This window comes from Bemisia tabaci, chromosome 2 (assembly GCF_918797505.1).
Source record: "Bemisia tabaci chromosome 2, PGI_BMITA_v3".
NCBI lineage: Eukaryota > Metazoa > Arthropoda > Insecta > Hemiptera > Aleyrodidae > Bemisia > Bemisia tabaci.
The window spans coordinates 58,310,312-58,334,375 of NC_092794.1; the positions used below are offsets into that span (position 1 = coordinate 58,310,312).

The following is a 24,064-nucleotide window of genomic DNA, read 5'->3' on the forward strand; positions in this document are numbered from 1 at the left end:
AACATGTTATTTTCAACGATATTTTAAACCAGTTTCAAACTGTAGAACAAAACAGGACCTTAGTCACTTTCTAAGATAGCTCTACAAAATTACTTGTATGAGACCCACATATCGACGGTGCAAGTCGGCAATCACATAACTCGTTTGCGGTGTCTGAAAATCTCCGCAACTATGTTATTTTTTTAAAGGAGAACAAATGGACATTATTCCTTGAAGTTTTTGCAGAATTTTCCTCGCACATAAAAGAAAAATCACGGAAGTTTTAAAGAATTACCATTGAGTAGTTTTCCGTTTAAAAAATAAAGTATGACAGGAAGTCTGCGTCGCAAACTGAGTTATGTGATTGCCGACTTTCACCGTCGATATAACTAATAAATGTTTCAAAACAAAATGTTTACAAGGTATGAAAGGGGGAAGGGGGGGTGTGATATTAAAATTCTCTGCTTGATGGTAGTAAGCAAAATGTTGAAATTCCAGAATTTTTTCATGATAGTCACCCTCTTATACTATTTTCTATATCATACACCTGGACAAATAATATCCTGCGTTTCATGTATACTGAATAGCTTTACTTAAAATCCGTAGGCACTTTCGGGTAAATCTATTGAACTCGCCCAGGAAAATTCCGAAATTTAATGTTTACCCATATTTTTTGAATTCTGTAACATCTCTAAGTGGTTCTAATTTCAGTGGTTATATCATTTGACTACTCGAATAGTAAAGGCATTCCTACTTCATTTTAACCATAGCTTTTGAAGTATTAGCAATGAGCTTAAAGAGCTGCGGAGGACAAGCGCTCGCAAGGTGCAACTGTGATCGCGAATTTGAAAATTTGCGCGTCGGCACCTAATTAAATTAAACAGCGCTACCAATCCTGAGGAGAAATGTTCCAAGGTGGCAAATGAATTCCTGATAATTATTTGATGGTTTGAGTCATTGAAAATTGTATGAGAAACTTGGAAAAGTAAAATCATCCATCTTGAGTCTAATTTTTTACTCTTTCTAAATCGAGGGATATGAAAAATGACTGAAATCAATTGCCATAATCTACTTGTCTCAGCATGTTCAGGTTGACCTTCCTGCCAATATCGTTTGCCATTTTCCCAATGTTGTCGTTGCTCTTGTTATTTGCAAAAAAAATACAATCGATTGTTTACTTCTTTTGGTGTTTACATAACGCACTGTTGTCAAGTTGCTTCTTTCTGATTGTTCAAGAACAAAACATGGCTTTCAGTGACGTAAGTGATGGCATCAAATTCTGCACAAAAAGAAGAGGGGAGCGAATCGCGACCGTCCTTTTCGCTAACCCTGGTCCCCTGGTACTGTTTGCGTCATTAAGATGGCGATCGTGCACTCTGCTAACTCAACCTGATTAGTTTGTTTTTGTCATTTTTCTTACACAACAACATTTACATGTCGGGTTCATCAATTTCTTATCACAATCTGAGGTATCGAGTGGAATGTGAGAAGTTTACTACAACGCAACTCTCGATGGCAGTCAGCTTAATTACGAGAGATTTCTCACGGTGAAGCCACGTAACTAAGTTTCCTCCGTCAAGTATAAAATACAGTTCATCTCGCTACTTAAAAAGATCAATCCTTTAATTTCAGGAATTCCATAAAAACAGCGAGGTCGCGCACCACGCTCATTTCCTGATTATATAACGTGTTTTCCACTGAATATTAGCGTGCGCGGACAATACTGCATGTTACCTGAAAAGTTTTTTCGCGCTTGATTTTTCATTCCAGTGTTTTATGTTATCAGTTAAATACTGCTAAGTTCTCGTATTTTTTGACTATTGGTGCCACAGCAAAATGAGGTCAATTTTAGTTTTCGACCAAATGAATGGTCTGACTTTTCATAAGTGTGATTCTGCCTTCATCATACACATTTTGAAATTGGGAAAGGAACAAGGATTGTACCATAACTCTCAAGGCGAGGTAATTACAGAAATTCGCATCCTTAATTCCTTGTGATTTTCTCCTGAGTTTGGGTCACTCATCATTTCGATGTGATCCAAATCCTACGTTTTGGAGTTGTGCTTGTCTGGAAGTTTTAAAGTGCATACTCACCTCGCAAGTCTTTACTCTGCGAATACAATTTGATTCATCCCATCACTCTTCTTATCCGCTGTTCTCCAACAACTTTGACCAAGAACAACATTCCCTCACGGTCTACTTTAATGGAAAGCACTTCTAGAAACACCCTATTAGCAGAGCGTGCATGATACCTATGATTCTGCCTCATAACAGTTGGCATGGACTTTTTAGGGTACTGTCATGTGCTCAATACAACATACTGGCCGGGGTCTAATTCTACTTTCATGCCAAATTAATTTTTTCTTCATGGAATTTCTGACCAATAAACTTGGTATTTATGAACAATGAATCTATTGTGCAACTCGTTCAGATTGTGTAATTTTTTGCAGGTGCAGGCTGCATGTACTCTCTTGATGCAAGCACGTATCTTGATTTTTTGCAATGCATGCCAGATAGTCATAGGTAGGAAAGATATCAAGCCAACCAGCACGACACAGAAAAGTCTACCAAATCCAAAACTCAGTATTTAAGCATGTTAAATTTTGAATCAATAATTTCATTTGCATTTGTTTGTTACAGCTTGAGAAAATTGTCGAGAAAGAAAAGAAGTTAACCACGGCGGAGATCGATGAAATTGTCAACACACCTTGGTGCACAAATCTAATCATTCAATTGTTCTCACCAATACTTACTTCTTATAAAGTTTTGAATTCACAATTTGCCAACTCATACTCATCACTTCAATGTGAAAACAATGTTAACTTCATATTTGAACAGGTAAGCTTGGTTCTCTTTGTCATTGTTTCTCTGCAAAAAGGATGACTTTTATTTCTGCTCCAGGTACTGCTCTTACTTTCAGCAATCCTTAAGCATCAATTGATGAAGTATAGCTCCCTGAAACATGTACTGCTAAACTTATTTCTATTCTAGGTACTGCTTTTACTTTTAGCAATCCTCAAGCATCAATTGATGAAACATACACTGCAAAACTTGTAAACGATGTAAACAGACTCAAGTGTAATGTAATGAACTTCTTGGCAAATGGTTTTTTATTACAGGGTAGTGGCAAGGAATTTTTGCAGAGTTATAGTATAGTTTTTCCAAAGTAAAATTTCGTGAGGATACCACAATTTTTGTCTATTCTCTTACAAAGCTTCACCTCGCGCCAGTGTTGGTTTTTTGCCCCCCCCCCTCACCCCCCGCCCCCCCTCAGGTAACCATACCAAGATGAAACACACTACAACAAAACTTTTTATCTGATATGCTAATAAAATCAGAAATCATTGAAGATAAGGAATACATGGAGGAAAATGGAAAAGTCGAATATGACAATAGGAACAACGTGATTTTACACTTTAAGCGGATGTGTTGCTGCTGTTGCCAAGCTGGGGGGGGGGGGGGGAGGCTCTGAAGGAAGCTTTTTTTTCTTTCTCTTCTGAAAAAAATTCAATTAAATATCATGAAACTCTGCAGAAATCAAAAAACATTAAATAGATAGCCTTTTTGATGAATAAATTTGAAATATTGCCTTCCTATTAAAGCAAAATATGCATATTGTTTCAGTTTATGGATCACATATTTACTTTTATCGGAGACCACGATGTGAGCTACATGAAGAAAATCTTGAATTTCCTAGTCTCAGCAGTCAAATACTTTTGTGGCCCTGATGTTGCACTGTAAGTCATATCTCTTCGCAAGTTCTTCCGCTCACATTGCACTATCATTTTTTAGCTAAATCCAAAAGAACAAAGTCTTGTGATATCCTGTGCTTGATAAAAAGTCAACACCCAAATAATTATTTAGAGAGAGTAGAAGTTTATTTAATTTTGCTTTGTGTTTGACATTGATAAAAATTTGTTTACCCATCCATCTTCAAATTTAATAAGATGTTGATAAAAAAAAAAAAAAAAACCCCTCTCTCACTTTCCTTGCATGCAACATGCCGAAAGTCCACAGTTAGTTTTTCCCCTTAATTTTAAGACTTTCATTGCTTTTGCCCTTTTCATAATTTGCCTTATCATTGGGGGTTTTCAATATTTTTGTCAATGTGATGCCTAATTATTGAATTAAGTGTAAAAATGTAACAAGGCTGTTCGTGTGAATGTCGCCTGCTTTTCTTGCATGTTTTGCAAATCAAGGGATCTAACCACATGCTCCCATGACATCACTAGAACTATCCCTTTTGTGTTGTATTGCACAATACCCAGTGTAATTTTGTTCAAGTACACGCAAGAGCCACTTTCACAGTGTCCTGCGACAACTACCTGCAATAGTCCCCCCCTCTCCAAGGAGTGTACACTCTATCATTCCTTTATCATCCCTTGTCACCACCCTTTTACAGGGTGTCTCCTTTCCTTTATTCCAGGGGAACCCAATTGAGCATCTTTTTGGCAGCCTTTCTCTATCATCCTGATTTCATGACCACATCAGACTACATAGCTAGAAAATGCTTTAATTTTCGACTTCCATGATCTGATAAAATCCATCACTTTTGCTATTAAGATATACTGTGTTCACTTTTTTATGCCTCCGTAATTTCAGATCATCTGTCCATATCTCTCTTCAGTATCCTCAATTTTTATATGTTATTTCATTTTTCAGCCTTGCCAAGTACAAGCAGTTTGTCTCCTTGATGATGGATACCTGGGATCAATTAGTGAACAAAGATCAAGCATTTCTGCTGGAAGCAGTTGAGCAGCTCAGTATCAATGGACAAATCGCTGCAACAACTATCAGTGTTCTGGAAAACGCTGCGGAGAAATTTGAAGCTTTGATAAGCTACCCTAAAATACACACCCTAATTTTTGTAGAAAATAAACTCCTATCCCTTTATTCAAGGTAAGGTGATTTCTTCTTTTCCTTTCTCATGTATTACACTTTTTTTTTTTTTTTTTAGAAAGTTTAGGTTTTCTTTTCCTGGTAAAAGTGTTTTGTTTTAAAAAGGTTGACAGTTTTTAAGAAATTTAAAAAGTCAGAAATCCAAATTTTTAAACATTTTGATTTTTCTTTATTTATAGTATTTTTTATATACTTCTTTACTTTTTATAGTGTTATTTATAGCGGCTTCCTACTCCTTTTTTTTGGACAAGAAAATGCATGGCCCTGTATATGCCCAAGTTGCAAGATCATGGTGTCATTTGCCTTGATACTTCAGTATTGAAAATTTATTTAATTCATTGTGTAACCTGAAAAACGTTTATGTATAATATCATTTATCCATGTGACTTCAGACTTAACTATCTATTGAGCTGACTGGTATAAAATTCAAGTTTTACTCCTTTGCTTTTTATTTACTTGCAAGGAGTATCAATTTTGAGTATAACAATGTCTCAGAGCTGAGTGTGACACTCAATTGTCAAAAATTTATTTAATTCATTGTGTATATGTATAATATCATTTATCTATGTGACTTCAGACTTAACTATCTATTGAGCTGACTGGTATAAAATTCAAGTTTTACTCCTTTGCTTTTTAAATTTACTTGCAAGGAGTATTCCCCTCAATTTTGAGTATAACAATGTCTCAGAGCTGAGTGTGACACTCATTTTAACGCGAACTTTGGCCTTAAAGAATCAGCTTAAAAAATTTCTAACTTTAGCATAAAGTAAAAAAAAGGAAAACAAAACTGTAATATTCTTAATGCTATTTTGTTGCTCACAGCAAAGGAATTTACTATGCTTGGAAAGTACATAATTTATTCTAAAAAAATTCAGTAGACCTTGTATCCTGGATGCTAAGATTAGTGATATCCTGTTGCATTTGATTAGAAGATCATTTGTTGACAGGAGCTATAAAATTACAAGTCCGTCCCAAACAACCAGAACAAATTTTAAGTCTTTAATTACTTATATCTTGAGGCTATCTTGAAGTTTGTCCTTTCACTATCTGTAGATAATCTCTTTTGTTGCTGTAATTTGTAAGTAAAAATTTTCTCGAACATCAATTTTTATTTTCTCTCTTGGTTTCAGCCGAAAAGCTAAGGAGTTGACGCCAGCAGACATCTTATTTTTAACTGTTGTTGCAGACACAATTAGGTATCAAACTCCTCACAATCCTATTTTCAAAACTGCAGAAAAGAAAGCAACATCTTTAGAAGAGGTCCCCGAGACTAACACACTTAGTAAGTCCAAAACGATTTTATTTATGCGCAATAGATGCTATTAGTATCACATCAAAGAAAAGTCTACTTTAAGTCTAGGTGCAATATTTTACATTTGGATGTGGTTTTCAAAAGAAATTCTTTGATGATAGATAGCCAAAATCTGATTCCAGACCATAGATCCATGTTTTGCTACACACTTGAGACAGTCAAAAGTTTCAACAAAAATTTCTATATCTTCATGATCAAAAACTTCTGATGAGATTATTAGTAAGTAACTTCAAAGTAAGTGAATAAAGTTTAAATACCTATAAAATAAACTTACAAAACAAAAACTTCTTTGAAATCATCAATAACAGTTTTTGTATTTTTCCACAGAAAATTTCCTTCCAAAAATATTTGGCCGTAGCAACAAAGTCTCCTACCTTGGAAAAGTTTATTATTTCCTAATGATGATGGGCCCACAAAGTTGTCCCAGTTATGTGTATATAACGTATCTTGCAGATGGCATTCCTTTATTTTTCATCTGCGAGGTTAGTATTCTGGTTTCTATAGCCTTTTTTTTATTTGGTGCGTTGATGCAGTTTATTTCTTATTTTACATGTATCTAAGATTACTTCTACCAAGGCAATACGCTTTGCAGCCCAAGCCAGGTTTTATTTTTTCAATTTTTTTTCCTTTTGTTTGTTATGTTGAATGACACTTCACTCTACCGAAGTACATAATACCTTTGTTTGCCAAAAAATCAAAGTTTGGCTAGAATTTTGACCTAAGTAGTACAATATATAGAACATTATTCTAACCAAAACTAGTCCGAGGAAGAATTGATAAATTTTGTTATTCTTTAAAATCCTAAAGAATAAGGTAACAATTTTAAATGAGTCCTAATATCTAATGTCTACACTTTCATAAACTTGTAGCTTTTACTCGGAACAGTAGGGAGTTCAGAAGCAAATTGAAAGAAACCAGAAAACTTTTTACTGTTTTTGGTAGTAACTATGCATGCGTTATGTCCCTTGAATAATAAAGTATCATCTCTTTGATAGGTTTGGAATGAACTATTCAGTCAGAATCTACAAGAATGTCTCAAACATGTCATGAAACTCCATGATATCCAAAATCAGCCAAACCCAAGTAGTCATGCAGAAGAGATCAAATCAATTAGTTGTCTGATTGATGTTTGCCTCAGCAAAATGTTGAGCAATTGCAAGAAGAAACCAGCTCAATCATTTGTTGAAGAATCTATCAAACAGCTCTACGTCAGATGGGAACAAACACAAAAGTATGACTCTTTCTTTATTTAACAATTTTTCCTCTTCCTGCCTTTTTTTCTTTCTTCATTTTTCTTGTAAAAATTCTCAAAACTTTAAATGGTCTTAGGTGTGATACCTGCTATTATTACACATGAGAATATCTCTCTCCACTCCTCAGCAGGATGCAAACATCTGATCTGATATTATCCGCCATCGTAAGAATCTGTGTATGTAATATGGATTTTGGTTCTAAAAAAGATTCCAATTATTTGGGTCATTTCAAAAATGACATTCCTGGTGTTTTTTCTCTTTCGCAAATCTACCTCTGCAAGTATATCCATGCATGTAACTCCTTTTTTATGTAAATGTTAGTCATATTTGATCCTCCAAAACAAGAAGTCTCTTATGGGTTTTTTTTCTGCCTCTAATCTACTCAAATTGCCTGAAATTGCCTGAAGTTATGGAGGAATTAAACGTAGAAACTAGTACTCTGATGCCTGTCTGTTCGACAAAATAAAGCACATGATTTAGTAGACTTCAGTAGAATAAAAGTGATCTCTCTACATTTTGAGATTTTTGAGTTTAACTGTTGTAGCAACTTAATAATGGAGAGGTGGAAAATCACTCAAATCTCTATTGTATGCATCATGTCAAAGTCAAAGGCTAAGTAGTCTGTGTTATTTATCTGTTGTAAAATTTTTCTGATCAATTGGTACTAACCATCTTATGCAAACTCAACTGTCTAGCGGCTGAAACTAGTTTTGACGTGTCTAATTGTTAGGTCCCATTAAGAACAAATCTGTGTCCACTTAATTTATTTCTCAAGCAAATTCTATTATGTCTAATTTTCTGGTCAATTTCTTTTTCTTTCAGTAAATTCAAAGAATATTTAAAGAATCAAGATGCGGAGTGTCTCACGCGCTTAGAAACTTGCACATCAAATTTGGTCCATAACTTCAAAGACCTCATTAGAAGAACACTGTTGGATACTTCCAGGGTAAACATGTTTTGTGACAGTGCCAAAATCGTCACACAATTTGTAGATAATCAGCTCAAAGACTTTATCGAATTTCTCAGGGCCAAAGCACTGAAAAATTTTACGCTTGAATCTCGTTCTTCCTTGAATATTAATAGGTATCTAGAAGAATTCCCAGGTCTAGTCCACTTTATCTACATAGACCGCAGCAACCATCGTATCATCGCTCCTTCATTAAACTTCTCGGATGAAGATACCATTGAATTCATCAAGAAAAAAATTTGGTCATCAGTGAAGTTCTGCCAAAAACATTTGCAGAATGGTCATATGTCTGTGATATGGCGGGATGCAACTTTTAACTATGCTTATTTCCTCTGGTTCGAGGATTCCTCTGGTATTGCCATGAAACCCAACGTCTTTCCTTCAGGATCCTTAAAACCCTTACCAATGCCTGGCATGTTGACATCCAGTTTTTATCCAAATTTGATTAATGTTTGTTTTCCCAACTCAAATAAAACCATCAACTGTTATGAATTATACTGCGTACATTTAGGCATAGCATCTTCGTCCTGTGTGCTAGAGCACACGCGACGAATTCATGCAACCATTTGGGAAGTGACAGGTTTTCACAATAATTCTATTGATCTTCTCTAGCCCAAGAAGAAGGAGGATATGATTTTTGAATCAAAATCCTCAAAGAAATATTAGTGACTGTGTTCAGTGTTCTCCATAGTCTTGTGTGCTATTTATTTTATTTATTTGTATTAGCATTTTTTTTAAATAATTTTAACCTTACATTTCATCACTAAACGGTTGTTCTTTCAACTGAAATGATAAGTCTTTCAATCAATCAATTAATTATTTTTACCTATGCTATTATCCAACGAGGAATTTTAAGTACTCCGTTTTTCTTTTTTTTTTTTTTTTTAATTGACTGTTTTTGTATACACTTTGGTATGAATCACTGGATGGTAGAATAGTGCTGGTTCCACTCTGTTCTGATGGATAATCAAAGTGCAAAATACCAAAAATTAGAATCAGAACTAGGTACTAGAAGCACGCAAATGCTAATGAGTTTCAGCGGAAGACTAAGGGGAGAGCAAACAGTTCATGTTGGTGCATTGAAAATTCGTTGAAGGTGTTCTGTTGAGAGATCGGCACTGGTTTCACTCTTACTTGAGCATATTGGCCAGTGGTATCCAATCAGAGACCATTTAGCAAACCTGCATATCCTTTGCAGCACTGAACAGCTATTATAGATATTCTGCAAGGCATGGAACTGAAGCGCAATCGTTGTGTCATCTGCCATTGCTGCCAAACCCTTGAACAAAATTATAATAACATCTGAAAAAATGTATTGTCTACCTTCTCGTTATTTACAGTATTCAGGCCACATTTTACATGTTTTTTTTCTCCTTGGTGTGCTAATGTGAGATTAAGATAGGTACTGCTTGTTTTCGAAAAATTGAAATGTGTTTTACTACGATAATTTTATTATTGGAGTACAAATCTGGTGCTTCGAAATGTTACAGTGGTATTTTTCAGCTTTTTTTTTGTAGGTTTGCTGATAATGATATAATTTTTGACATTGAAGCCTTTCACTAAACGATGTACCGGCCAGCAAAATTTTATGCATATATTTCTATCCCATAACTTTAATCCAACCCGATTATGTTACTCAAAAATTATTTTTACTAAAATTTAAATGTAATTTCAATACTCAGGGACTAAAAGCACCTTTCAAGATTAGTGGCTTCCTTAATTTCGAATTCATTCATCAACAGGGGCGGACTGGGACCGAAAAAGTGACCAAGAATACTGGCTCATCAAAGCTCAGATTTGCCCAATTTTTTTTTTTTTTTTTTTGGGGGGGGGGGGGGTCCGTTTGAAGGGCACAAACCAGCCCAGAACTACATTAAATGTCCAGGAATTTTCCGGATGCTCTCGCCTTGTTCATAAAAAATAAGCATTCTCTCTCCGATATTACCTGAAGAGAACACTTCAATTATTGTAACTTCTGTTGAAGTCAGGTTGAACAAAAAATGAGTAGGTAATTTCTAGCAACAAATTGAATGTTTCACAAGCATGTTACTTTTTTGTACATGTTATTGCATACGACCAAATTATTAATTTTTATTCTACATTAAAACTTTTTTTTCTGTAAAAAAAAAAATATTAAAAAAAAGGTCCGAGAATATCTCAGTACGAAATACATGAAACATTTTCCAAAATATTGTGTACCTGCAAGTTACTTTTTTAAAACTTTGTAATTCAGTATTAAGTTGTAAGATTTCATTCGGAAACACCAAACTTTTCTGTTTACCACCTATTCAAAAATCTTGTTTTTAGAAGAAAACTGATCAAAATTATGACCTGTTAGCTCAGAGCCTGTACATTATACTTTGCTTTTTTAGGTGGGTGAGAGTCATCATTATTGTCATGTTAAACGGGATGGAATACGATTTTTGACAAAATAAAAAACCGAATGACTCATTAATTCTTAATGTTTATTATATTCTCAACTGTAACAGCAATACTCTCGATTTTTTTAATACTGAAAGAAAATCGATTTATCTGATGTATTAAACTCTTTAAAACAATGTTTGAAATTGACAGGGAGAGGGATGCTTCCAGACTTACAGACAGCCCAATGGAGTGTTATGGTGGGTTGATAGGCGCTGTAAATTTAGATTTACGTAAATCATAAACAGCCTATAAAGTAAGCGGAAAGCATTTAAAATTTTATCAAGTTTCTCAAACCAAAACTCCTCTAATTTTTTGTAATTCGAGCATCTTATCAGAAGAGACAGCCACTCTTTCTCGCCAGCAAAGGAATTCGATGACTCATTGCACATAATGATGCACAATGCACATTCCGTAGCCGGATTCCTCCTGCCAATGAAAGAGGGTAGCAGTTCTCTTTGTAATGGTGCTCAGGGAAACATCTGTTTAAAAATAAGTTTGTTTTAAGACATGACTTAAAAAAATTGAATCAAAGTAGTCGGCTGAATTTGATAATAATAATATAATGTAAACTCCTGTTAGGCAAGATTTCCTCTCGAACGATTCACTGTTAGTCAGCTTTTAAGTAACACTAGAATTTAAAATTTGTCATTTTAAAGGCGCAGTTATGTGGGGCTTTTTTCTTTAACATTTTTAAATTCAAGTCATTGAATGAACTGTTTTGAAATTTTTTCAGTGCTGTCAAGTGAATTTTTCGGAGTCTCAGTGTTTCTCCTAGATTCACATATTTAATTTGAGTGTCAGTCTTTTTATGGCAAATTGTGATGTGTGTGTAAATCAGCGAAATAAACGATGAAGGTGCATGATTTTATCAGTAATTATCATCAGATTTCTTCTTTTAAGAAATCGCTTACCTAAGTATGTGCATCGTATTTTAAATTTTGTATTTACTCTCTATATTTTTCTGTCTCAGATCACAGACTTTCCATGAGTGATGAATCAAAAAAAAAATAAATAAAATTATTTTCCTTTTCAAATGTATCTTTTTTTTATCCTCCAACTAATATTTTTTGTATAATTTTCATGCTTAATTAGGTGTTTAAAATTGTAATTTTGACTGTTGAAGTCCCACACAAGGAGGCTTTACTTGTGTTTTCAGCCCTATCACTGCATAGAAAGTTTGACTGAAAAAGAGACAAACTCTCTCCCAGGGCAGGTATGCTCCTCCATTACAGCCTCAACTTTAAAAGCTTTTTTTTACAACTTGAAAGTTGCCAGTCGACAAAATCAGAGTTACTTTTGGATGTTTTTCTGCCAAACGGAACTATGTGTATTAAGACATGAACCCTAAGACCCATAAGAAGGTATGCTTAAAAGGGCTCATGTCATAGTACACATAGTTCCGTTTGGCAGAAATATGTCCTATCGTGCCACTACCAAAATTCCATGAAGGAATGGTTTATTGAACTAAAGCTCCAAGACTCTTGCGGGAACTTACAATTCGTTGCTAAGTATGTCATGGGAAATAGAAGAACTGCGCGATTTTCCCTTAGTATCAAGAGTGTAAGAAAAGAAGATATGATTCTGTGATGCTTAACTGCAGGAGTATCGTCAGTGCATAGGAAATATGGATTGCATTTTGCAAAAAGGAACCACTAGCATTGCAATATGCTAAGATTGTGCAACTTCATCTTTTGCAATAAAATTGCGGAAATCGTGAAAAACTATGAAATTTAGATGGTAATTTTTGTCTTAAATTTACAGTTTTTAGCGAGTAAAATAGAAACTATTAATGGATAATCAGGTTTTTCCTCCAAGACAAAAGAAGTTGCACAATCTTAGCAACATTGCAATGCTAGTGGTTCCTTTTTGCAAAATGCAATCCATATGTAGTTCAGCTAAAAAAGAAAAAGAAAGAAAAAAGTTTCATAAGGATGGTAGTTTGTGTATTTAATGATAGATTAATTTGTCACAAAATTATGTCCATGAAAAAAAAATATATATATAAATACACTTTAAACACTTTTTGACACATTATTTTTTCAGAAACATGAATACATCATGAGTTTGACGACATATTAGGTTTGATCAACAGTTGGACATCACCAAGTGGAATGAATCTGTCTACGTAAGAAAAGGGGTTAAAAGAACAATGTCATTCTACTTACATATTCACTACGTACATACTTTTCAATACTCCTTTCACAGATACATGTGTTTAATTCAGCGATGTTCAGTCAAAAAAAAGTGGGATGTACCTTTTCAGGTAGAGATATTGAAAGGATTCCTAAAAACCACAACAATATATTTTTTTGGACAAATGGAAAAGTAGTGCCCGTTGAGCACAACATTTGATCAGAGGAATAAAAATTTGAAATTCAACATAACTTGGATGTAAAAGAACTTGCCAGATAACAATAAAAAAATTGTCACCATCGAAGAAAGAGTCCTGAATATAGTAACCGAACACAAGTGTACTTTCTTTGAGATAATGCAAGGAAAAACTCGAAAATTGGAAAGTATAAAAGTACTATGATGGTTTTGTCTCTTTTATCAGTCTAAAAACTTTAAGAGCACATTTGATCATAAATGTAGAAGGCAAACTGAGCAGAAAGCAGGGTTTCATTCCTCCAAGAAAATCCATTAAAAACGATCACAGCGGAAAAAGGTTTGAAAACATTGTTTCTTTTAAAAAAGAGTATTAAAATATGAAGCAAATTAACCATTTACCACAGCCACTGCAAAGTTGTTCTGACAATATATAGACATTATCGGGGGAAATATCGAGGTCTAACTCATAAACACCAGAACACCTACGTAAATATCCCGATCATTTGATACAGCAATGGTTCTTTTGAAACTTTTGAACTTGAACAGTTTTTTCCAAGATCTAAAATTTTGATTGAATTTTTCTCGAAATCCTTGAATTTTTTATTTTTTTTTTTCGAATTTAAGAGCTTTGAGACGAGAACTCATTTCTTGAATTTCGAAATTTTCTCCATAACTTTAATGAGAACTCTATTGTATCAATATCAACTGTGAGTGATAAAAGCATTATGAACTAGTGGATGGAGGTACCTATGTGACCATACTTGAAAAAGAGACCTAGGTCCAAAAAAACTCAGAATTGAGGTATTCATACCAAAGCACAAAAAAGTGTGCTACAAACACTTTGAGCCCCCCACCACCACCAACAGAACCCCCAAAAATGTCGAACCAAAGCGGATTCATGGTGGTCTGCAGTTTACAGTTCGAAAAAATGTTGTTTCAAGACAATGTTACATGAAATTCTAATCTGCCATACTCAGGGCACAGAACTGTAGAATTTTAATGCCATTTCATGCTTAGTTCAGATATTTAAACTGATTTAACTGCTCACAATAAGGTCTGTAAGACGTATTATAGTTTTTTGTTGAAAACTCAAAATCTGATTTTACGGCCTGACTTGACAGCAATTGCCGAACTGAAAATGTTGCCTACATGGACTATCTCTTTTCCCATGGATGCTCACTAATAAAGTATTTTTTTCACTCTTCAAATTCGTGCTCTTCAAAATTACAAAATTCATTAGAGGCTCCAAGTAGTTTATCACAAAAATCCGTTTTATTGAATATCAAAGAGGTGATTACTGAGCTAAAGCCTTTGAAAAATTGGATCCCTTTAATATTGATCAAAAGAGAGGCTCAGATGTTTGCAAATCGAAATTCTAATTTTTTATTCGCATGCAACTCATACATATTTTCTAGGGAATGTTTCTGTAGGAAGTATGACCCTTGCTTTTTTTACAGATTATAAGCAGGACACTCTGCATTATGTACTTTTGATAGTGTTGTTAGAAAATAAAACAGAACTATATTACGTTGATATGAAATCATTATAAAGAAATGTTTAATGTAAAGAAGTTACAAATTCAATGTGTAAACAAATTGGATGAACCCTCTTCCAACAAAAATTTACATTTAATACTTTGATAATACCTTGATTGCAGTGTAACAAAATTTTTTGTTTCACTTCATTTGTTCAGAGAAAAACTGATCACTAAAGAAAAATCATGCTAAATTTTATACTTTGAAAACACTTGATTTTTCTGCATTGAATGGTAGACATTTTGCCAAATGGTGGATCATCGTAAACTAAAATAAAGGCACTACTAGTTTAACAAATTACAAGTATCTGTTTTACTTGGAACAACTTTGTTATTAATGACAATGAGACTCCAATAAAACTAACTTTGTAAATGACTTTCGTAAAAAAGATATATTTTAATGTAGATGAATTCGATAAAGACTGAGAATGAATGTTTCCATTAAAAAACTCTGAGAATTATGGATCCAGAAGAGTGACAGTTCACTGTATGACAATGAGATTCTAAATGTAAAAACATCAATACGTGTCCAGTCTTTCTGATCTGATTTTGAAGTCAAGCTATAACTTCACCATTTCAGGTCAGCAGTAAGATATATTTACATAGCTAGCAATAATAATACTAATCTCATTTACAAGGTTGAGAGGAAAAAGGGAGGGGAAAATAATACAAAATACTTATCCCATACTTATAACTAAAAGGCACATAGTAAATGCATGTTTCAAATGCATAATCTTGGACAAGTATTCAATTGCGGAAGACGAGAAAATCACATACAAAAATCACAAATACGAAGACTACGTTCTATTTAAGCTCTTACGATAAACAATAACAAAGTTCTGCAAAAAAAAAAGGTCAAAAGTTTTCAATGTCAGCGAGAGAATGATCACACATACATTCATTATGAAACACTAGATCCTAAGATAACTGCCGCTTTCTTTGTAACAAACCTAGCATTTTTGGGAGAAATCAGTTTTCTGCTGAAATGTATTGCTTTCATAACGATCATTTCACACGAAAAAAAAAAAAAATAGCGGTGTCAGATGTGAAAGAATAATTACACATTGTTGCACAAAATAGACCTATCTACAAAGGGTGGTTAAAAAAACAGGTACTTCAGGGACAATATAGTAGACTATACACTGATTTTTAAACCTACCCTTGTAGGTGAATCCATTCAGCTGGAAAAAGTTAAGTTTTAGTGTATTTGGTGCAGCAGCATCCAAAAATTGACTACCACTCTCGCCATTCCTTCCAAGTTTGAAAAAAATGCTTATAACAGTTTGATACGGTACGTTAGAATCTGTTGCATTGACAGCTCTTTCATACTCTCTATGGTTCTTAGTGTGTAATTTGAACCATATTCATTTTCAGCGATTTATTTCTCCACTCTTGTAGTGCACATCAAATTAGTTTGGATTTATGACTAATTTTGTATTTTATTACGTTAATTGATCCCACAGGAGGTAGTTAATTGTCCAAAGGGTAAAAAATTAAAATCCCAAAGTCAGTGTGCCAATAATCGAAGGGCCCTACTGAGGGTTTACTATGTCGCAGTTTGATAAACTTTGATAGATTTTTTTTTGCAGAATATATGTGTCAAAAACTAATGGAAATATTATTAAGGAAGGAAAATGAGTAAAAGGATACAGGAGGATGATAGAAAACTTTCCAAGTACATACTTGAAAATTAATATGAAGTCATTTAGACTAAAAACTACAGATAATGTACATCAATGGATGCAATGGATGATAATTTTTCATTCTGACGACAAGATGGATTTCGCATGGGAAATTATTTTCTGCATACAATTCTTTCCATAAATGGAGCCCTTCATATGGGAACCAAAGTTTATACATTAAAATGTTAGACAAAGGAATTACAGATCTTCAAACTTCATTTTAAAACAATGATTAGGTTTAAAAAATTAAAAAGAACTGATATAAAAATTTAAACTGGACATCCACTTGAGAAACAAAAATATAAAAATCAGATCTCCTAACAATTAAGAAATTTAATACTGACCTCTTAAAAAACTTAAAATACATTGCAAAATCCCTCTAGAATCCTCTTCCTTGAATTTTTAATTAATACTGACTTTTTACAAAACTTAAAATACATTGCAAAATCCCTCTAGAACCCTCTTCCTTGAATTTTTCGGCATTTTTGGGGACAATGAGTAATAATATTCCTCAAATTAAATAATACTGACGTAGCAAAAATGTATGGACATTCATTCAGATAAAGGGACTCAGATCTAGCAATTTCTTTCTGTGAATAATTTTAAGATTGAATTTTAGCCTCCTTTCTGATGTAGCTATGTAAACACAGAAGCACCTTGAGATTACACATGAAATGGATCAATAGGACGAAAACAATCTAAAAGGCAGAGGGTAAATCTTGAAAATATATGCAAAAATTTACTTTGACTGACTACAATCGCCAAAAAATTACTTTGAGGCTACAGGGAATGCCGCTTTTTGTTAACTCGGACAATGTCAATGAAAAAGGAGTACCTACAGTCCAAAGTTTGTTCGTGTTCACTTATATTTTGTTCTATAATTGATTACATTAATTTACGTAGGAATATTTCCAAAGCATTCAAACGATTAATGAGTCTTTCTACAAAATGGAGAGAAATATAAATAAAATTTCACATTCACAAATAACAAAAATCACATGATTTTAAGGAGTAAAACCACTCATGCATAGATAAAATTATTAACAGCTGAGAATCAGATCTAAACTCCATCCAAATTTGTCATTTATAAGTCTAGATAATGGAGGTTTTTGCTCAAAGGTGACACTTACATTAATGGGTAAATATAAAAAAATTAATTTTCTAAAAAAAAAAAAAATAAAAAACAAGCTATTACTATGTGTCTGAATTGTCTACTTCACTTTGAGAGCCAGGAGATGAATATTTCTAAAAATTTCGGCACTTTTTCTTCATACTCCACGTAAGGTTTTCAAAAATATTTAGGCATTCAGTCTCCTGGGTTACAGGTAACGGGATGAGACAGTGTTCTGCCTTCCATAAGTCTAAAAATCGGGCTTGGCACCTAAAAATTGGGAAAGCTGGGTCATCGAGGTGCCTGGAAAATTGACGCACCCAGTAGATTTTTTCCAACTCGCAAGCGCAAAGCAGCGTTAGTCCTCTTCATGCACTGTTCACCGCATGGACGCAAGAGAGCAGCCCAAGAAAGAGAAGATTTGAGAATGGGACAAAAACTTTCAGCAAAACAGCATAGCCTATGCAAAAACTTGATTTGACTCCGAAAAATTGAGCTTTCCCGCTAAGGTAGCTCCTAAACATTTGAGGGTAAGGCAGCACACTGGGATGAAGCAGTACAACTCTGGAAAACAGTAATAGATAAACCCCCTGCAAAAAATCCATTCGACTGTAGTTTTATTTACAGAGGCAGAAGTTATTATTGTTTTACTTATTTCTTCTCGAAATCAATGGAAGGTTAAGGAGGAAGAAAGCTCTTCCTCACTTTCTCTTCTAAAAACAGTCAATTGGTAACCAATTTGACTGAATTGGACGTATTTCTGTCAAACAGAACTATGTGCATTATAACGTGAGCCCTGTTATGCATGCATTCTTATGGGTCTTAGAGCTCATGTCATAATGCACATAGTTCCGTTTGACAGAAATGCGTCCAATTTTCTATTCAGAGAGCGCTGTAAATCGATGGTGAGAACTAGAAAAACATGTACCTAGGTTTAGGTCAGTGTAGATTTTTTGTCGCAGTTAACTTTAGAGATGAAAGATCAATGATGATTGTTGCACTGAATTCCTAAGGATTTCTCTTTAACTTTTCAAGAATAATTCCTGAAAATACCTTGCAGGTAATTCTCACTTGAAAACATTGCGATCAAGATGTACATTTTTCTAATTTCACCATCAACGAATATTATATGCCTTAAGCTTTCTTTGTAATAATAAGCTCTGGTTTAAAGTTTTAATTTCAGAAAATAAAAAGAAAATCACCTACTCCTGAAATACATACAGCCTGAATTTGTTAACAATTAATTACTTTTAAAACAATTAACTGCATACATGCAGTTTTTTTACTAGTTTATTTCAATTTGCTCGTTAGTTACATTCAATGATTTGTCAAAATAGTATTTTTACTGACATTGATAATTGTAAAGTAATGAAATGAACTTTTGAGATAGACAATGGGCCTGTGGGCTTCTAAAACATGATATCTTAAAATAATAACAGTCAAAAGTTATTAAACCATTCACAATAAAAAAATGGGATTATAGCAGTCAGAACATTTCTACCTTTTAGCTTTGCTAATATCAAAACAGTGCATCGCAGCATTCCGATCACGAGAAACGCCTGAATGCATCTAAGTACATATAGTGCGAGTATTCAGACTACTGGTTGCCCCCGAAATTGAACAGAGTCAAGCTCTTTCTTTGAAAGAGCAGTCAAAACTTCCGATACAAAAAACATAAAATACTGTAAATGAGACTTATAAAACAACGCTTAGTATCTAATAAATGGACAATGTCATCTACAAAAGCATTTGAAGTTAATATAAAATAAAAAACAAAGTTTCAAAGAACAATTTCAAACTATATACACACAATTCAATGGTTGGTAATGAAACATGATTCATGTTCCCGATACTTCTGGTAAGGGTGAAACCAGATTGAGCTATGGTCTCGGTGTGTTTCTATAAATAGAATCTTTAAAATTAAACAGTTTTTTTAGAAGAATTGAGTAAAATTAGGAACAATCTCTCAGTTTTATTACATAGAGAGGTAATGGAAACTCATCATTTTAAACGCGCTAATGCCTATTAGTGCAAATGCTTTTACAGAGGTATTTACATATTATGATTTAAAATCGTTTTCTGTATTGTAATCTATGAACAGATGAATCTCTGGCTAGGTTCATAATGTCATCTGAAAATTTTCGGCAATCAGAAATTTTCACTCAAAATTTGGAACATTAATGATGGCAAAGTTCCCAGATGAAATATGATACACAGATGGAAAATTGTGAAAAGTCCAATCAAACAATTCTATAAGGTCTTTCACTTAAAGCAGAGGAAATTGACAATTGGAGGTGACTAAGCAATATGATTGAGAGATTTCTAAAAGAACACATCTTTCCTGCCAGTATAATGTCATGATGTTCTCCTTCAAAGTTCTCTAAGGGAGATTTCCTCATTAAATTTCAGACTAATTTGTTGCCACAGAGTGGGCTAAATCAATATGATCTAACCTCTACAATTCAGAATATAAGCTCAGCTTGATCATTTCGAAGAAACGGAAATTCTTGTGGGATATGCTTATTGTTAACAGGTTTGCTTAGGATTTTGCTTGAATGAACAGGGCATTTTGATAAAGATGTTTCTTCTGATAAAGAAGAAAAATTCTTTCGGTAAAAATTCAACATATTTCAGACAAAAATGATTCAATTAAAGGATTATTAATTGACTTAATTCTGCGATTTTAGGTTGCCCACAAATTTTATTGAGAACCAAGGTTGATTTACCAAGGCTTCTTTAGACCTTAATTGTGAAAATGCATGACATTTTTTGAGTAATTATTTCCTGATATGCATTTTTAAAAAGGGCAGCTACTATCATTAATTCTAAAACTGACTCTAAGTTCCCGGTTTTCCTAATCAATAATTGGAATTTTCCAAAAATCTTATTCGTGGAGCAGAAATTAATTACTTAAACCATTCAGAGAAATAAGGTAAGAGGTAAAAATTACCATCTTTTTCTTGACAGTCTCCGTTATACTGCAAATTTGTGGGTACATTATTACCCCTTATTCTTTCCAGCTTTTAAAATCCAGTGCTCACTCAACATTCTGAATTTTAGTGGTGATCAATAAGATTCAGTTAATACATAACATTCAAAACAGGGAATTCTACACACTCATTATACATACATATGAAAAGGGTGAAAAAGAGAAGATGCATTGTCATGGGCTAATGATGAGTTCCATCAGAACAAAAACGGGACACCCTCATACTTAAGGGAAATTGAAAATTTCAAATCTTGTGCCTTGGCTCTTTTAACATTATGAGAGAGGCCATTTGACTGTTTGTCTCACTGGATACGATTCAAAACGTTACTTGACGAATAAGAGCGTGATGTGATATGATACGTTAGTTTTATCAGAAAAAAAATAAGCTGCTCTTCTTTGAAAGGTCAAACAAATAGTCAAACGATCAGTTGAGCAGTCAGTTGAACAACTGCCTATACAGTTGTGTATAGTTGATTGCATTGGGTAAAAAGGGCTTTACAGAAAGTCCAGAGATATGAGATTAGGGCCTAAAATTTTGAGTCATAGATCATTAATTATGTCAAAATACAAGATGGTAATAAATAAGAAGAAATAACCTAAAATAACAAGCGAGATTCTTGAAACGAAAAGCTTCTTCCTCTAGAAGGAGTCCAATCAAGTTAGTTTCTACTGACTTATTTGACGCACACTTGGCTTCAATTACATAATACTTATTTTTGATCATGATACAGCATCAGAAATATGGACAAAAATACGGACATGGGAAAAAGATTCCTGGTCAGCTTTAAAACCTTTCGAATACTAAAGGCAAAAGAAGATTTACAAAATTTTCCTTCATCTTGTGCAAAGATCTTATCTCTTTTGAAAACAAACTCGACCAGCTCCAAATTTTAAGGACAATAAAATGCTAAAATATCATGAACATTTGATGACATGAGTTTCACAAAAAAATTGGGGCAATTTGGATGCATTGTTTCAAATTAATCGATCTAGTTATTCCATGATTCACAACGAACTGACACATACTTCTGGAATCCTTTTCCCACATCTTAACTTAGATTGCTTCCCCAGTCGGATAACACAGCCTTTAATGAACAAATAAAAAGTCAAGGATACTTAAAATTTATCACTTCCACTTCAGGAAGTTTTAGCAGTTTCAGATTCCTGACTCCGCAATACCCTCGTCATCTGCAACAAAACCACATTAATTAAAACTGAAGTCCTGAACAAAAATTGAGAAGTAAGAAATGTATTTGAAAACAGAAACAATTCCTGATACAATGCAGAAAGCTGAAACTTCAAGAAAACTGCCTTATTGTTTTTTGAGGAAGCACCTACAAAATTGGACCACTATTTACGGTCTGAATCTAATATGGGGAGGCTACTGATTGTCCTCCTTAGATCTGGTTTAGATTTGGTAAGGAGGGCACTCCGTGTTTTCTTCATCCTCCAGTTCCTGGTCGTTTTTAAGAGATGAATTTTAGAAATAGTTATTTATTTGCGTCATTCTAACTGTGTGCTACTTTGGCGCAGAAATGAAAATACTTGTAAAAGAAAGGGCAAACTTGCATGCACTATTGAAAAAATTCTAAAACCATTGCACTGGCTTTTAATTGAGTCTTGAAAGATGCTTGCTTACTTCTCATCTCCTGGTTCATCATCTTTTTGTCCTTATCTAATTTGGTATGTTTTCCTGTCATTAAATTTTGCGAGTCCTAAACTAAATTTTGTTATGAAGATATACTTCTTCAGGGTTGCCAGCCAAATTATTTTTTTCCATTCCCTGACTTTTCCCTGACTTTCCAATATTTTTCCCTGACTTTTAAGTATGGATCTGACGCAGTCTGTTAAAGTGAAAAGTAGTCAGTTGATCCTGCAACGCGAGCCCGAGACCGCCCGCGCCTAATTCCACGAAAAATCAGAAAAATCCCTGACCAACACCGAAATTCCCTGACTTTCCCCGGTTGATTTTTTTTCCCTGACTTTTCCCGGTTTTCCCGGTCGCTGGCAACCCTGCTTCTTCCATTTACATAAGTTAAAGTAACATATAGACAATCAAAATGGGAAAATGATTAAGGAATAGAGTTGAGCATACCTTCATAGCCTTGGTTATGATGGATCTCTCTGAGGGGACCATTGTTTTCATTACCCTCCAGCACAGCCAGTAAACATTGGTGGATACAAATATACTGCTGCTCTGTTTGAACCATCCAGACGCGCTCTTTGCGCATGTTCCATACAATGCCAAATATATCCACATGGTCGCTGTGATTTATTTGTTGAAGGATCCTATCCAAAGCGATAAACGTACCGGATCTGCCTACTCCAGCACTGAAAAAATTCATGAGACAGAATCGTTGCAAATTTTAGTTGCTCGGGTATTACATCAATAAGCTGAGTTGTGACAGCAAAAATGCATTCTTTCTCTCAAACTGGCTATTTTAATTTAACTTCAACTGGTAACATGACAAAATAAAAAGTTCGATGCTAAAATTTTGTTGACGGCGATGTTTTATTTGTGGTCAGCCTCAAGTTCAGTCAAGGTTATCAACTGGTCCTAAAAACGATCAAATTCCCTGCAAAAATAGAGGTCTGCTTGGTAAACAGGATTGAGAGAATTTCATAATCATTCTCATCTGGAACATTTTTGTAAAAAAAATTGTATTTGAAAGATTTCGGTGGCCAAAGTGAAAAAACCACATATCTCTATCATGAAGTTTAAATTTCTGCTCCTATTTTATTTTATCAAAGAGAGACAAGCCAACTTTACACCTTGAGATCCTTGAGATACATACAGAATACATTTTTTTCACAGAGAGGAAAAATCAAGGCAATTTTCAAGAAACTACCCTGCCTATTTTTCAAAGAAGAGAAAACAAACAGGAGGTATCACAACATCAAAAACGGCATCAAAAACATGGCTTCGTACTTTGGCTATCGATTTGTGAGTTAGTGTTTCGCTTATTTCATGGTAAGGCAATTAAATTCAGTTGAAAAATTGTTTTCATTTATTGCTAATTGGCTATTTTCTGTTTGTGTTGGAGGAGCTAATTTAAGCACAGGAGGAAACCGAGTGATCAATTGACTCCTATGTGCTTGCGTATGAATGAAAATGAATTGTCAAACATGATTCACATTGATTATCATGGAGAATTTTGCTGACCAATTAACAGGCATAATTCTTGTTTTCAAAAACACACACATTGATCATTGATTTGTAACTTGCACTATTAAAGCTTTGCGAATAGCATACACTGACTGGGTCAACTTCTTTTGTGCTTCACAAACAAGTAGTTCGTTTGAAATTCAAGCTTAGTTTTGATTTCTGTAGATATGGATATGAACTTACCTGCAATGGACAACGATGGGTCTTTGGTCGGGACCAATCCGTTCTCTAAAGGCGCGAACAAATCTTATTAAAGTCTGTGGAGGACTTGGTACACCAAAGTCAGGCCACGTTGTGAAGTGGAAGTGACGAATTATACGTTTTTGATCACCCTGATAGGAGAAAAAAATATCTTGGTCAATTTCTTAGAACTGATAAATTAGGGAGAAGTTATGAAATCAAAATCTAACTTATAGATAG

The 24,064-nt window shown here is 34.1% G+C and overlaps 2 protein-coding genes across 2 annotated transcripts in view; one reads left to right on the forward strand and one right to left on the reverse strand.

The window, feature by feature from the left end:
• Positions 1-1,415: 1,415 nt before the first annotated feature.
• Positions 1,416-11,868, forward strand: HPS1 (Hermansky-Pudlak syndrome 1 protein). Its single transcript, XM_019040837.2, has 8 exons — positions 1,416-1,941; positions 2,620-2,817; positions 3,604-3,716; positions 4,642-4,878; positions 6,009-6,160; positions 6,518-6,672; positions 7,186-7,421; positions 8,266-11,868. Exons 1-8 carry the CDS (start codon positions 1,816-1,818, stop codon positions 9,020-9,022), a joined length of 1,974 nt encoding a protein of 657 aa, XP_018896382.2. The 5' UTR covers positions 1,416-1,815; the 3' UTR covers positions 9,023-11,868.
• Positions 10,532-24,064, reverse strand: part of Ptp10D (Protein tyrosine phosphatase 10D) — a 30,786-nt gene continuing 17,253 nt past the window's right edge. Inside the window, exons 10-12 of the mRNA XM_019040836.2 lie at positions 23,828-23,976; positions 22,574-22,809; positions 10,532-21,666 (exon numbers count right to left, since the gene is read on the reverse strand). Coding sequence (XP_018896381.2) covers positions 21,635-21,666; positions 22,574-22,809; positions 23,828-23,976 — 417 coding nt within the window. The 3' untranslated portion in view covers positions 10,532-21,634. The remainder of the gene's footprint in view (positions 21,667-22,573; positions 22,810-23,827; positions 23,977-24,064) is intronic.